Consider the following 15,842-nt stretch of genomic DNA (forward strand, 5'->3'; position numbering starts at 1 on the left):
GGCAACAATCATAAAGCAGTATAACAATCATATTCATAAAGCTGTATAACAATCATAATAATCATAAAGCGGTATAACAATCATAATCATAAAGCGGTATAACAATCATAATCATAAAGCGGTATAACAATCATAATCATAAAGCGGTATAACAATCATAATCATAAAGCGGTATAACAATCATAATCATAAAGCGGTATAACAATCATAAGGCGGTAAAACAATCATAATCATAAAGCGCTGTAACAATCATAATTACAAAGCGGTATAATAATCATAAAGCGGTATAACAATCATAAAGCGGTATAACAATCATAATCATAAAGCGGTATAACAATCATAATCATAAAGCGGTATAACAATCATAATCATAAAGCGGTATAACAATCATAATCATAAAGCGGTATAACAATCATAATCATAAAGCGGTATAACAATTACAATCATAAAGCGGTATAACAATCATAAGGCGGTAAAACAATCATAACACTCATAAAGAGGTATAACTATCATAATATTCATAAAGCTATATAACAATCATAATTATAAACATAAAGCGGTAAAACAGTCGTAAAACTCATACAGCGGTATAACAATAATAATATTCATGAAGCTGTATAACAACCATAATAATCGTAAAGTGGTATAACAATCGAAACAATTATAAAGTGGTATAACAATCATATAGCGATATACTTTGAGAGCATTCTTTCCTGAAAAGGACATTTCATAGTTCAGAACCTTATAACCTACTCGACGGGCGCAGTGGCGTGGTGGTAAGACGTCGGCCTCCTAATCGGGAGGTCGTGAGTTCGAATCCCGGTCGCTGCCGCCTGGTGGGTTAAGTGTGGAGATTTTTCCGATCTCCCAGGTCAACTTATGTGCAGACCTGCTAGTGACTTAACCCCCTTCGTGTGTACACGCAAGCACAAGACCAAGTGCGCACGGAAAAGATCATGTAACCCATGTCAGAGTTCGGTGGGTTATAGAAACACGAAAATACCCAGCATGCTTCCTCCGAAAGCGGCGTATGGCTGCCTAAATGGCGGGGTAAAAACGGTCATACACGTAAAGTTCCACTCGTGCAAAAACACGAGTGTACGTGGGAGTTTCAGCCCACGAACACAGAAGAAGAAGAAGAAATAACCTACAACTGAGTCCTGCATTGCTGAATCCATAAATCTCTTATGTTTCTATAATGCAAATTGAGAAAAACATGTATACTGTTGCAATATGAACTTTATAGTTGTAGCTGTGTTCAGTTCCTCTTGATTTGAACGTGAAGAACTGAGATTCTGTTTATGAATTTAAAAATGAAAAGTTGTGAGACATTCGCATTTTAAATTTTCGCCCAATAAAATGATCTCATGGGCAATCTATCTGCTAGATACCTGACGCCATCCAATGATCTGATTGGTCTTAACAAAAACAGTCTCCATGCCCGGTATTATGCACAACACACGCACATACACATACACACACACACACACACACAAACACACACACACACACTCACACACACACACACACACACAAACAGACACAAACACACACACACACACACTCACACACAAACAACAACAAATAATCCGTTCATTCAGATAGCAAAACTGCCTTTAACAGATTGCCAAGCTAAACAAAAGAAACAAACAAACACACAGGAATATAATGATTATGCAGAGACAGCCCATGCATCATAGATTATTGAAGAAACAAGTCACTACAAGAGTCAAAAGACACGAACAAGTAACAGGAACAATCTACTTTCATGGATTGTCATTGTGTAAGTGCAGGGAAGCATAATGGTGGTAACTGTACCTGATGTGGTGCATTGTATAATATTGTACAAGTTTGAAATACAACAGTGGTATTGGTTCAGCATAATTATATTCTATCATAGGCAATCATTGTAATAGTATAAAAGTTACAATCGAATACACAAACTAATAAAATCAATTCAATGTAAATAATAAATCAAAAGCATTTGTCAAAAACAAAATGTTAATTTCAATGACCACTTGAGCCCGTTTTCCCACACTGAAAACACACACACACACACACACACACACACACACACACACCCACACACACACACACACACACACACACACACACACACACACACATGCTTATTGAGCGATGTTTACGGTCCAAGGGGAGATAAGATCGGTAAGGAAAGCTGACACCAATTTACGCTCGTTCCACTCGCTTTCCGGGGGATTTCGTAATCACCACCTGCAACATGTATTTATGCATTAGGATCGATGTCAAATCCACTAATTGCACTCAAGCAATACATCACATTGACGCACAACTCGATTTTACATGCGTAACTAGCACATATACTCACACATGCACACAGACAAGAAATAAAACATCCACAAGTGCATGTCGACAAAAGCCCGACTGTGTGAACATCATGTTGTGTTAGTTTTACTTCTGCTACTCATTATACTGCTACTGATACTACAACTACAGCTGTTGCCGCTGCATCAACAAAATGACTGGCCCATACCTGCACAGTGTGACGTGTTCTAGTTATCACCAATCACGGAGTAAGTAGACACCTTTCCAATGTCAGACACCTGAAGACTGTCGTAGTGAGTTGGCTGCCCTGTGATGGTGGGAAAGGGTTAGATTTAGCCTTATTGTACACATGTTTGCTCAGTTGTATGTCATGCAACTAATGTATCCTAAACACGCTTGCTGAATGTTCATGAGATGGCTAAATTCAAATGAAGGTATGTGTACATGTTGATCTTTTTCTTCGTCTTTGTTTTGCCTTGCATGTTCTATCTTGTTAAGGAGTATGCGTCGGTGTATATTTACAACATTACCAGCAATTTTCGTCTTCACTACGCTTAGTATTTCCAAGAGCAGTGTGCCTGAAAAGGAACATTCCAAATGCTGTGATACAGAAAGGAAGTGTAAAAAAACAAACCATAATGTTGTTGCTGTGGCGATTGGTCGTTATCTGTTAATTGCAGTTGCTATGAAAAATGTACAGTCACTTTGCTTTAAACGTAAAACAATTATTAAAAGATCGCGAGATGAAGTGAAAAACAGTGATTGATAATGTTGCCGTAGCGGTCATTCTTACCTGCTTGTGGCTGCGATCCAGTGTTGGTGTTGCCAATAGCACTGTACTCAGAGCTCAACCCAACGTCAGACAACCGCAAGCTGCCGTATTGGTCCCCTGCTGCTGTTGAAAAAAACATGTATACTATGGAAATTAGTGACTTGTTACAGATATAATAGCAAGTGGATAGCTATAGACATTTTGTCTACGCTGAATACTCCATTGAGGAACCCTTAACCTGAATGAGAACATTTGAACATATGAATACAATGCTGTTATACAGTAACTCACTTTTAAACGACAAATGTATCAAGAAATTAAAATATGAAGAGAAATAGGTCAGTATTAATTTTCCTAACATGCTGAGTCTTACCTGCTTGTGGCTTCGATCCAATGTTGGTGTTGCCAATAGCACTGTACTCAGAGCTCAACCCAACGTCAGACATCCGCAAGCTGCCGTATGGGTCCCCTGCTGCTGCTGTTGTAAAAACATGTATGATATTAAAATTAGTGACTTGTTTCAGATATAATAGCAAGTGAAGTGGATAACTATTGACATCTTGTCTACGCTGAATACTCCATTGAGGAGCCCTTAACCTTAATGAGAACATTTGAACATATGAATACAATTGCTGTGATACAGTAACTCATTTTTAAACGACAAATGTATCAAGAAACCAAAACATGAAGAGAAAAAGGTCAGTAGTAACGTTTCTGAGATGCTGAGTCTTACCCGCTTGCGGCTGCGATCCAGTGTTGGTGTTGCCAATAGCACTGTACTCAGAGCTCAATCCAACGTGAGACATCTGCAGGCTGTCGTATGGGTCTCCTGCAGCTGCTGTTTTAAAAAAAGCCATGTATAATGTTCAAATTGGTATTATAGGTTACAGATATGATAACAAGCGGATGAAAAAGTGTATGGATAGGTAACGTGTTGTCGCAGAGAATGTATCCACGCATATAAATTCACAATTGTTATAATAGCAAAGTGTCTCACGACCATAGCGAGTTATAAATGTTAATCTTGTTTTCTTCATTTCACTGTTTAACGAGTATTTAATCGTGAATTAGTTTTGAGAGATAACAACGATAAATAACTAAATCACAAATAAAACAATGGTTTCCAAATTATTCAAAATGTGTAGTTCTGTGCTTGTTTGTCCGGATCAAGTATAGTTCAGCAATACGAACAGGTCCAAACATACAAGATGCATGCTGGCCATATGCACCTGCAGTGGACGATTCCGATCTGACAACTTGATTTTCATAAATAAGTCGGTTCGACTGTATATTATTTTCTTTTTTAGGAAATGATAAACAATGAGATAAAATCATTTTTGGATCGATTACTAAAATGTTAATTTTAATCAGAATGTTGAGATTTTGAATGACCAAACTCATTAATTAATGTTTAAGCTTCCAAGCTCAAATGCAAATCCATAGTATTGGCTTTGTCGAAGATGGCATAATCAAAATGTCAATCAATTTGATTTGTTTTAAAAACGAGGGCGTGACAGTACTGTCTCAACTTTCACTAAAAGCCGGATATGACGTCATCGAAGACATTTATTGAAAAAAGGAAAAAGTGATCTGGGGATATCTGCAAACACACACACAAACTCATACATAGGCTCGCATGCACGCAAAGAGAGAGAGAGAGAGAGAGAGAGAGAGAGAGAGAGAGAGAGAGAGAGAGAGAGAGAGAGAGAGAGAGAGAGAGAGAGAGAGAGAGAGAGAGAGAGAGAAAGAGCTAGAGAGAGAGAGAGAGGGAGAGATGAGATGAGGTAACATAGAATAAGATAAAATAACATAAGATAATTAAAAGTTTCATGTTCGTTTTTATTCTGCATAAATATTGACATTTGCCTTTTGTCACCGTGTCACATTGTCAACAAAACTAATACAAAAACAAACATCAAAAAGCAATATCATCCATGAATACATCAATCAAGTGAACCACTACATCAACATATCAAACGATGAGATAACAAGTAAGCTACATGTGACAATCACTGTCGCTCTTTCTAAGCACACCGACATACAAAGCATAAGCACTTGCACAAGGAAAAAATGAAATAGGTCAATGGGCTGGTGTTTTTATATATGATTTGTGTAGACTGTCTTCTTCCTTTGTGTACGTTTTAAAAAAAAAATTATTTCTTTTATATACACATAAACACAACATAACATACAGCATACACAGAGTTTATCAACATAAGGTATGGCTGTCTTAGCGCATACACACGCACATACCTAGACAAGACACAGACATAGACAGTAGGGTGGGTTGTTGAAAAGACAGGGGACATGGAAGGGGATGGGGGAACTGAGGTTGGGGGAGGGGAGGGCGCGGCGGGTAGGTGGGGACGGTGGTCACACTTTAGCCTCCAAGTATACATGGGGTTTAATTATCGGCATAAAAGTCCTCTATAACATGTTATGAATAAATGGGTCAGGGGGTATCACATTCAAAAATGTTCATGCTTGAGTTTTGGAAACAATATGAATTTTACATTTGGGTACACTTGGATAAACAGATAAAGTTAACTGTGCATGAAATCATGTTTGGAGTTAAAAATCAAAAAATGCATGCAACTCTGTTGAAAGAATTAAACTGCATAATTTTGGTTGCTAAAATGTGCATAAGTATTTATAAGAAAACCAAGGCTTCAATGCCTCTTTTTGTTATCCTGGAAAGGCAACTGCAGATCAGAAATATTTATTTCTGATTAAAAAGTTCCAAGACAAATATTTAGTTCATTTTTTTTTAATAAAAACAATTGTAAATGTTACCTCCACCATCATTACCCCCCTGACCCACCCCCCCTTTTTTTCACTCTCTCTCTTTCCCTCTCTCTCTCTCTCTCTTTTTCTCTCCCTCTCTCTCTCTCTCTCTCTCTCTCTCTCTCTCTCTCTCTCTCTCTCTCTCTCTCTCTCTCTCTTTCTCTCCTCTCTCTCTGTCGCTCTATCAGTACAGAAAGATGTCTTTATAATGAATTGTCAGAATGTATTCCAAATGAGTGTGGTCAGGTATGTATCTATACATCCGTAGATGCCTTTCATTTGTTTCATGAATGTTAATACTATAGACTTTTTGAGTGGTAAATGTTGAAGGATGAAAGAAAATATATTGTGAGTGGACGGATGCATGTTATTCATTAAAAGCCCCACAATGATGTGCTTGGCAAAAAAAAAGAACAGAATGAGAAAAAAAAATGTTCATACGGAATCAATCAATACAATAATTATCCTATGGCATTAATGAAAAAAAGTGTCTATATCAACACCAATCCTTTGCAAATTTACCATATTAATTATTTACACTAGCATTATACTTTTCGATTAAAAACCTTTGTTTAACAATTTTCACAAAAACATTTAGTGTTGGGACTGTCTTATTTAATTTGGATCCAAATATACTTTTTTTGGCAAGGAGAATAAACAAATCAAAAACAGCATCGGTATGAAAGTTGTCTAAATACCCTAAAATGACAAGCTCTTTTGTGTGTGTGTGTGTGTGTGTGTGTGTGTGTGTGTGTGTGTGTGTGTGTGTGTATGTGTGTGTGTGTGTGTGTGTGTGTGTATGTGTGTATGTGTGTGTGTGTGTGTGTGTGTGTGTGTGTGTGTGTCTGGGCCTTCTGATGCTGTTGTTTGTTTGCTTTCGTCGTGTGTTTCGTTATTTTGGGGGGATGGAGGAAGGGTGCGAAATGATTTCATAATACTGAATATACCTAACTGGCTGTTTAATATTCAACATACTTACTGAAGTAACCGTTGCAGTAGAAGAAGTAGAAGTTGACACCGTGCATGCAAGCAGCGGTTGTCTTAATAGTAGTAGTAGTGGCAGAGGGAGTAGCAGCAGTCGTAAAAGTAGTAGTAGAAGTATCAGTAGTCGTAGAAGTAAACATAACAGTATATAATTGTACATGTAATATATACACGTGCCAGTTTCCCAACAGAAAGTGTTTCAGATGCAAACTAGTTGTCAGACTCACAACTTATCAATAAACATCCTGCGCCAAATCAGAACTGTACTGTTGTTACAAGAACGAAACACTGAACAGACCACTCACCGTTGTAAGATGCGTTCACATTTCCGTCGCTCTTTGCTTGTCTTTTTCTCTGCTCTGAAACACGTATTGGTATGTGCATAGGTTTGTTTTTGTGTGTGATATTCATGGTATTTCACATGCTTATTGTTTCTTTTCGTTCCTTTCAAAGTCAAAAAGTTTGAAGTATTGTGATGGTTTTGTAGTGTCGTTCATTACAAGTCACGTACACTTACCTATGTTGCTTAATAATTACACATTTCTATGATACCGTATCACGCTTTGCAGCGGAATGCTCGCGGTTTGTTCTTTACCTCTCATCTTACACAAGATTTTTTTTCTCAGCATTCTTAACCTTCTCAATTTATTATTTATTTCCCCTTGCATGTCTAATCTCTGTTTTAACAGTTTTATGATTGTCTACGTTTTCTATTACATTTAAATCCAAATGTATGCACACAAGAACCGTTCTATTTGTCATGCAGCATTACATGATACAAATTAGACATCATCCTTACTTTTACGCTTCGAGGCGACGATGACGACGACGACGATGACAATAATGATGAGCAGTAGTGCCGCCCCTCCCCCTCCTGCTGCTGCTATTAAAGGGAAAGCACTCGAGGCAGCTCCTTTGGAAAAAAAGAAACACATCAACATTATATTCCAAACCTATAGCTTTGTGATTTCGATGAACATTTTTTTGGGAAAGGTGGAGAAAGCTAGATCCGATAAAGATTTACATTGAATCGTTCTTTCAAATGCTAAGTTTCTTTGTGAAAAAAAATACAAATCCTATGTTTTTATTGTGTTAAAATGCAAGTCGCGTTTATCATCTCTTTCACCAAGCCTTCCATTAGATTTGCTTACAAAAGCATTGGTTTTACAACCTGCCATTGAGCGTTTGTAGTCTTTTGTATGGGAGTGTCGTTTTTTAACAGAATTATTTCCTTTAAAACGTTTCCTTCTGGAAGTAGATTTCACAACTAAGGCGGCATAATATTGCAGAACCAATAGTCACTCGTTGAGAAAAGTCACTGAGAATTAAACAAATAGTTCCGGATATTCAGCGAGACCACACTTATTCACAATTTGGCAACAAATATATATATGGGTAAAGTTGATTTAAACTTGTTCCATCTGATTTGTCTACACGTGATCACCCTTTGCTTGCGCTTGTATTAACAGCGAACAATAAGAAATGATGGTAATGTGATCACATTTTCCGGATCACGCCTTGGACTACACAGTCCGGATGATGTGGGCCATGTACGACCCATACATTTAAAGAAGGATTCAACGTAAAACGTACGGGTCTTACTCGACCCACGCGATCCGAATAGGGATAAGCATCGTATAATCCTTGTTTAAATCAATATGGGTCGCCCACGACCCACATCATCCGAATAGGGATAAACATCGTATAATCCTTGTTTAAATCAATATGGGTCGCCCACGACCCACATCATCCGAATAGGGATAAACATCGTATAATCCTTGTTTAAATCAATATGGGTCGCACACGACCCACATCATCCGAATAGGGATAAACATCGTATAATCCTTGTTTAAATCAATATGGGTCGCCCACGACCCACATCATCCAGACTGCCCAGTTCAAATTATGTCATTGTTTATTTGTTTGTGTCAAACATAATCCTTCAGAAAGTGGTCGATGTGAGGGTCCTAAGGTGTCTGATGATCACATTAATTCCTCATCAAGAACTCTCATAAATGTCAGAGATACAGACACTTTAGTGAGGCTCTAGATCATCCATAACACAGGCAGCACGGCGAAGGTTAAACGAAAAACAATAACAAACTAAACAGGAACTAATATGAACACAAATGTCATGAGAATAACCATTTAGTTAACAACATCAAGAACAACCTCCTAGGCTGCACATCGTTAATTAGATATAGATGTATAGAACTTGTATGCTCACCAGACTCATGAAAGTTATACGAAGCTGTGCGATTTATCTGAGGGAAGATGGAATTGGCAACTGTGCAAGACACTTCACTTCCAGAAGCTTCAAGTTGTTTCAAGTTAAAACTACAATTTGCAGTTCTGCCCTGGGGAAGGTAAGTGCTGTTATTGCACTGAATACTCCACGTGACGTGTGCAGCTGGAAACGCCTCGTCATATGTGCAGATTAGGGTCATTGTGTCAAAGCCACCGATGGCGTCACGAGGTTCACTCAGGGTGATGTTTGAAGGTCCATCTGCAAACCATCACACAAGACTCATGAGTGCACAGATACACACAAACACACGCACGCACACACACTCTCTCTCTCTCTCTCTCTCTCTCTCTCTCTCTCTCTCTCTCTCTCTCTCTCTCTCTCTCTGTCTCTATGTCTCTCTCTCTCTCTCTCTCTCTCTCTCTCTCTCTCTCTCTCTCTCTCTCTCTCTCTCTCTCTCTCTCTCTCTCTCTTTTTCGGTCTCACTCCCCCCATACATACATTTAGAATGCGTTTTTTACCCTATCCACAATTCTCACCCCTATCCCTTTCCATGCCTCGGTGAAACTACACACACAGCTGAAAGTAACAACTTATTGACTAACCGATAGCTCCTACTATAGTCGGAATCTGTTACCTCGATCTCAATGATACTTGGCTGCAGAAAGTGACCATCTACCACTGCGTGAAGCTCTATACTCACCGAAAACACGAAGTCGACAAGAGACCCCCGTAGCCCCATCCTGTCTGCCACAGGTCACAATGTTTTTGTTCTTCTCAAGCATTTTTCCAGTAATCTTCAGTTCGCTGGCTGCTTCCGTTCTGGACACTATGACGTCATCTGTTGTGACGTAACAGGCGCTGTTACAACCTGCTATTTCTGTTGTCAGATTGGCAGAGTCGGTGAGAGTCCACGTAATGGTGTGATATGACCTCAAACCTTCACACATGATGGCTGTCCATGGTTCTACGGCTGACACGTCGAGTTGTCCGTCCTGACACTGAGGTAGCTGATAGGCGCCAGCTGAAGAACAATAATCGCATGTGTGCAAAGGTAAGCTTCACATTTACTGTAAGCAATATACAACACAACGAAACGAAACAACAACAAAACACCCTTCTCTCCAAAGAAAATCCGTGCATACAAATTCCACCTTTGTATACAGAATGAGTTAATATGCTACACAGTTGCGTTCTCTAAATATGACTTTTGTTGTGTTCTTTTTGTTGTTGATACTTTTCCTTTTCAAGAAACACATGCATGAACACTTCTTTGACAGTAGTGCAGTCTCCTTCTACGTGCTGATACACTCAGGTTCGAACTGAATTGTTGATTTTGGTAAGAAACAACAAAATGATATTATACGTATAGGCATGCCTAACACAAATGGATTGCACATGCTATTTCACAGTGCTTGTAAATATCAAGAAAACAGTTCGAACTATTTAACATTGTTCAATTGATTGCAATTGCGAGTTTAAACAATTTGCAACAATTAGCTGTTAAGTACAAAAGCATGTGAATGCCTGTGTTGAAGTGTTACTGACTTCGTTAATTGATTATCTTGGATGTGTATGTGTGTATTTACCTGCTACTTTTCTCGGTATAAAACACAATTCGAGCAATATAGTACCTGTGTTGCAGTGTAACTGCCTTCGTTTTAGTATCTAGAATGTGTAGGTGTGTATACTTGCCTGTTTGTTTTCTGCGTGTACAACTTCAGCTCTAGTCACACGCAATACGAGCAATCATTTATAGTACCTGTTCGGATTGTGCACGTTGACTGTGCGGTGCTCTCGTTATTCCACTGTGAGCATGTGATAGTATCGCCGTCATCCAGGTGTACATTATCCAACACAGTGACGTCATAACGATGTCTTGATATGGAGTAAATGCCTTTAGGAATGTTACATGGTGTGGAACTACACTTTGGAAAGCACAATGGGCAGTCCCCCAGCCTGACCTCCGTGTGGTTGGTGGAGGGTCCAGTGAGTGACCAGTAGATGTTGGACCCTGGCCACAGTCCTGTGCATGTCAGGTTGACAGTCTGGCTGGGGAGGATTTCAAGGACACCATTGGTACATTCTGTTAGTTTGAACTGTGGCCTGTGCGTTGCTGCAAACAGAGATTGAAAGAAAATGAAAACAAGAACTTCCAGTCATAAATCGTCCAAATAAACATTGAGTAAATGTTAACACAATGGCATTTTATTATGTTTATCGGTTTCTTTATTTCACATGCACAAGTTTATCGATAAGCACGTAACAATTAAGACAGGAAACTACCTATTTAAACATATGCTTTGTCACGATTTAGTGACATGGATCAAGAAAGTGTCACTCGGTGGGGTGCCTTCTCTTGGTCAATTGCGATAGAAAGCGCCTGTGCTTCTGTCAACGGTGGTGGGTTTTGCCGACAGCGCACAACGAACACGGATATTTTTGTGTTGCACGGATTTCACGGGGGTGATTTCTGCTGTCGAAGCAGAACTCAGCTATAGCTGAACTTGATATGTGACAAGGTTAGTCACGTGTTTTCGTCAAGGTTGTCTGTGTGAGGACAAGTATCTAGACACTCGAAATTCAGCAGCGAGGAAGAAGGGTCGGTGTCAGAATTCTCCTACAAGTCTGATGGTTTTTCAACACGTTTAAATACTTTACTGGGTATCAACGTGCTATGCTACTTGCTAGTGAGGCTTGATAGGAACTCCATAGGACAGACCACCTTCTTCTTGGACACATGCTGGCTGACAGACGGGTCGTCAAATTCTCTTCGCTGTGCGGGAAGGTATTTTCACCGCAGAATGGGACGTCGCTGTTGACGAACAGAGGCCATTCAAAGGAGGAAGCGGTTTTTGCTTCCATGAGAGTGCTACATTCATAGGCTTTTTGAGGTAATAAATCATTATTTAACGCTGTTGACGAGTCTGTGTTTGTGGAATGAAATACTCTCTGTTGTTCTTTCCAGGTTAGCGCATAATTTGCTCTTTGTGACGCTAAAATATTAATCTGTATATGTTTTTTGCAGATATGGAGAGAGGGAAGGAAATGGCTGATTTGTTGTTGTAAAAGTTCGTTTGTGCAGGCCCACGTGCTCGATGAGATATGTAAAGATGACATGTTTAAAGGTGGAGGTTGTTGGGTAGCTTGACATGTTTAGTGCACCGAGGCTTTTTGTTGCAGCCTTTCTATCTTCCGTTGCTGCCTGTCTGCGGGACGCTGTTGTCTGCGGGACGCTACATCAAGATCGTCCGCGGAGTGATGTAACCAGCTAACCGGCTAACCAGCTAACCAGCGACTGGGTGTGGCGCCTGATGTCTCCACAGTTCCCTGCTTCGTCACCACGCTAACCAGCACTTCATTCGACGGAGCAGTTGTGGAGACTAAAGACTAATTACATGCCGTCCACTCAGTGGCAGCAGAAAAGCTAAGTGCACCATGTCTTTGCACCCTGTTTACCACCGTTGTCATCTTTTTCTATTTATGATTACATTCGAGCGGTGACAACGTGGGGTGGGGTGTGACACCTGCATAAATTAGCACTTTTAGGCAGATCAGCTATATTTTCCTAACTTTACACGGGATCAGCGTGTTACTATAATTTTCTATATTCTAACTGGCATTTTGTCAGTGACCACTGTTTTACGTTTTGAACGTAAAAGAACATATTTTGGAGTGAAGTCTCGAGGGAGGTGGCGAGTTATTACATAAACAGGCGTCTGAAACTTATACTTTTGTTGTTTCTATTTAATTGTATGACTGCGAGAGTGGATCGTGGTGTGGTTAGTTAGTTAGAAGTAACTAACCGTTCATAATCACCTTATGTGATATATTGAAACGTGACATGCTTCTTTTTGTATCGACATACTCACGTTCCACGTTTAATTCGGAAGCGTCGCTATTAGAAAATGAATGGATACCAAAATATGTTGTCAGGCACACAGATGGACGATGCTTAGACAATAGACAACAACAACAACAAACATTCAAATTTCCCCATCTAAAATGCTTCAAAATGTCATGTTTGATTAGTTGTCACATGTATATGATCTTAATACATTAGTATTTCTTTTTCATTGTCTATGTCGACGCCCGTTTTAACCATTTGCTCCCCTTTCTATGAAAAACAAGTTAGCTCAGTTGGTAGAGCCCCTGGCCGCCAATTCGTTAGGTCGAGCTTAAATCTCCGGGCATGCAAATCATTTTTAAAACGTTACTGTTTTATACTTTCATTTTTTTCTGTACTCGTACTTCTTGATTTTATTACGTCTTCTTCGTTCTAAAGCTATTGCGTTGTGTATGTTAGTTAGTTAGCTGTTGCTTTTCGGGTCCAGCGGACCATACTAATAGGCCAAATCAGGACCCCTGCGTTGTGTATGGAAGATCGAATTCATAAAAGGGTTGCTTAATTATTGAGTACTTTCTGTGAGTAATTTCCCAGATTAACCTATTCTATTTTCAGTAGCATCGCAGGGCTCCCCACGGACGGCCGTCCTAGAGGGTCCCGGGACCCCCACTGTTGTTATTTATAGGGTCCATAGAGTCCCTAAGCGGCAATTTATAAGGTCCCAAGAGTCCAGGGTCCTCTGTACAAACATACATTTTCGTTTTAGATTTATTGCATATCAACTGCAGCTACCCAGCAAAAACACCAGCAAAAACCAGGATTTCTTGCCTTTGGCATTTAAATGTAAATCATTGTTCAATAAAAGTCACCGTTTAGACTAAGTGAATCATGCCGTAAAAAAACCGTGAAAAAATATCCGTAACTTGTTTTGCCTTGTAGACTCGTAGACACAAAGAAAAACACCCTGATATAACTGATAGAAAACGAAAGTACCGTTTATGAACGCAGTTGCACAGTAGGCTTGTGATTTGGTGTTGTTATTCCGTTGTGAGCATTTGATAAGAGCGCCTTCGTTCTGCTCCAAGTTGTCCACAAATGTCAGGGTAGTGACGTCACTCTGATTCCTGGTGATGGAGTAATCCCTGCTGTTGGAATTACTGCAGTCTGTGTTCGCACAGTTAGGATAGCACGTGGCACACTCGCCCAGTCTGATCTCCGTCCCGTTGGTAAGGGGACTGCTGATGGACCAGTAGATGTTTGATAATGTGTGGAGCCCCGTGCATGTAATGGAGAACTGGTTGTCTCTACCAATAGTGAACACACCCCTGTTTGCACATTGTGGTATGTCGAAGACTGACTGAGCTTGACCTGTTATCATAAGAAGGCACTTGGCAAGAATAGGTAATGACTGGCTTGCTGTGATAATGATCGATCGATGCATCGAATACAATATGGCTGCTGGTTAATTGCACACACACACACACACACACACACACACACACACACACACACACACACACACACACACACACACACACACACACACACACACACACACACACACACACATCCACTCTCACACTTACAGGTGTGGTGTTGTTGGTAATGAAGGAGGGCTAGATCCTATCATCACGTATCATTAAAAAACAAATGAACAAGAAAAGGATTAACAACAATGATATGATCAAAAGAAACTTACCTGACAAAACACATACAACCAGGACAAAAAACAGCAACGTTGTTGTATGTTCTTGCTTCGCTTCCATGGTGACCACACCTACCCTCCTCAAGAAAGCAAGTGTATATCCCCTACCGTCAGATTCATAATCGCCTTCACGTGTTACAGACCTGACGTTGACCGGAACAGTTGGAATCGAAAGAGGATTGTATAGTGTGATCAGTCACTGTTGCTCGATGTTCGGTTTGTGTTGCTTATATAATCGATGAATCAGCAGCAAGCAATTCATTCGAAAAAAGACCGTCCTGGTTTTTCCTCTAAACAAACTGAGAGAAAATATTCAAATAAAAGAGTGAGATTGGCTTTTCTCATCCAAATATAATCAGCGACAAGTATGTGTTTACAATCATAACACCACACTATCTGTGTCGAGTTTTCATCCAATCGAGAAGGAAGGAATATACTTGAGCCCACTGCATTATCATTCAACCGACAGATTCTAAGAGGAACATCCTGTCTTCTCTCATCGAAACATCCTCAACAACATTGAGTCGTGACGCTCAACGCCAGTGTGGAGTCTCAGCCAAGTGAGAAGGAAAACCACGTTCCACACGACAAGGCAAATATCTTCCTGGTAAAACCATAATGCTAGAGCCTTAAAATAGTGCACCCCGACAGGTTATGTTAAAGTGACATCACTCCTAGAGTCACTAGCAGTGCTGTGCTCTCCTGTAAACCTACGGTTACTTGGGTTACGTATCCGCTTTTCCTTCTGTTTACATTTAGTCAAGTTTTGATTATTGTTCTTGTTCTTTTTTTTTCTTTGTATCTTGTTCTTCTTGTTCTTTTTCTATGTTTTCTTCTTGTATTGGTATGTTCCATCACTGAGCAGCCTGTCTATCTAGTCAAGTAATTTTATAAATGCCTTGATACACTAATTTGGTTTCCAATCAAGAAATCACTATGGTGTTTGAAAGTTCCAACAAAGAAATATCTATGTAGTCTGAAATTTTCAACCAAGAAATCACTATGTAGTCTGAAATGTCCAACAAAGAAATCACTATGGTGTCTGACATTTCCAACCAAGAAATCACTATGGTGTCTGACATTTCTAACCAAGAAATCACTATGGTGTCTGACATTTCCAACAAAGAAATCTCTATGTAGTCTGAAATTTCCAACCAAGAAATCACTATGGTGTCTGAAATTTCCAACCACGAAACCA

The 15,842-nt window shown here is 39.6% G+C and overlaps 1 protein-coding gene across 6 annotated transcripts in view; it reads right to left on the reverse strand.

Moving 5' to 3' along the window:
• LOC138973835 (uncharacterized) overlaps positions 1 to 15,388 on the reverse strand; it is a 35,174-nt gene extending 19,786 nt beyond the window's left edge. Inside the window, exons 1-11 of one of the 6 annotated variants that reach the window (XM_070346545.1) lie at positions 14,639 to 15,380; positions 13,933 to 14,307; positions 10,855 to 11,208; positions 9,796 to 10,116; positions 7,647 to 7,760; positions 7,153 to 7,206; positions 3,813 to 3,914; positions 3,453 to 3,554; positions 3,101 to 3,202; positions 2,516 to 2,614; positions 1,718 to 2,235 (exon numbers count right to left, since the gene is read on the reverse strand). In XM_070346545.1, coding sequence (XP_070202646.1) covers positions 2,535 to 2,614; positions 3,101 to 3,202; positions 3,453 to 3,554; positions 3,813 to 3,914; positions 7,153 to 7,206; positions 7,647 to 7,760; positions 9,796 to 10,116; positions 10,855 to 11,208; positions 13,933 to 14,307; positions 14,639 to 14,705 — 1,671 coding nt within the window. In that variant the 5' untranslated portion in view covers positions 14,706 to 15,380 and the 3' untranslated portion in view covers positions 1,718 to 2,235; positions 2,516 to 2,534. Of the gene's footprint in view, positions 1 to 1,717; positions 2,236 to 2,515; positions 2,615 to 3,100; positions 3,203 to 3,452; positions 3,558 to 3,812; positions 3,918 to 7,152; positions 7,207 to 7,646; positions 7,761 to 9,795; positions 10,117 to 10,854; positions 11,209 to 13,932; positions 14,308 to 14,638 lie in introns of those variants that run through there. The other 5 variants (XM_070346543.1, XM_070346544.1, XM_070346541.1 and 2 more) reach the window with 5 other exon arrangements.
• Positions 15,389 to 15,842: the final 454 nt, after the last annotated feature.

Source organism: Littorina saxatilis, linkage group LG8 (assembly GCF_037325665.1).
Source record: "Littorina saxatilis isolate snail1 linkage group LG8, US_GU_Lsax_2.0, whole genome shotgun sequence".
Taxonomy (NCBI): domain Eukaryota; kingdom Metazoa; phylum Mollusca; class Gastropoda; order Littorinimorpha; family Littorinidae; genus Littorina; species Littorina saxatilis.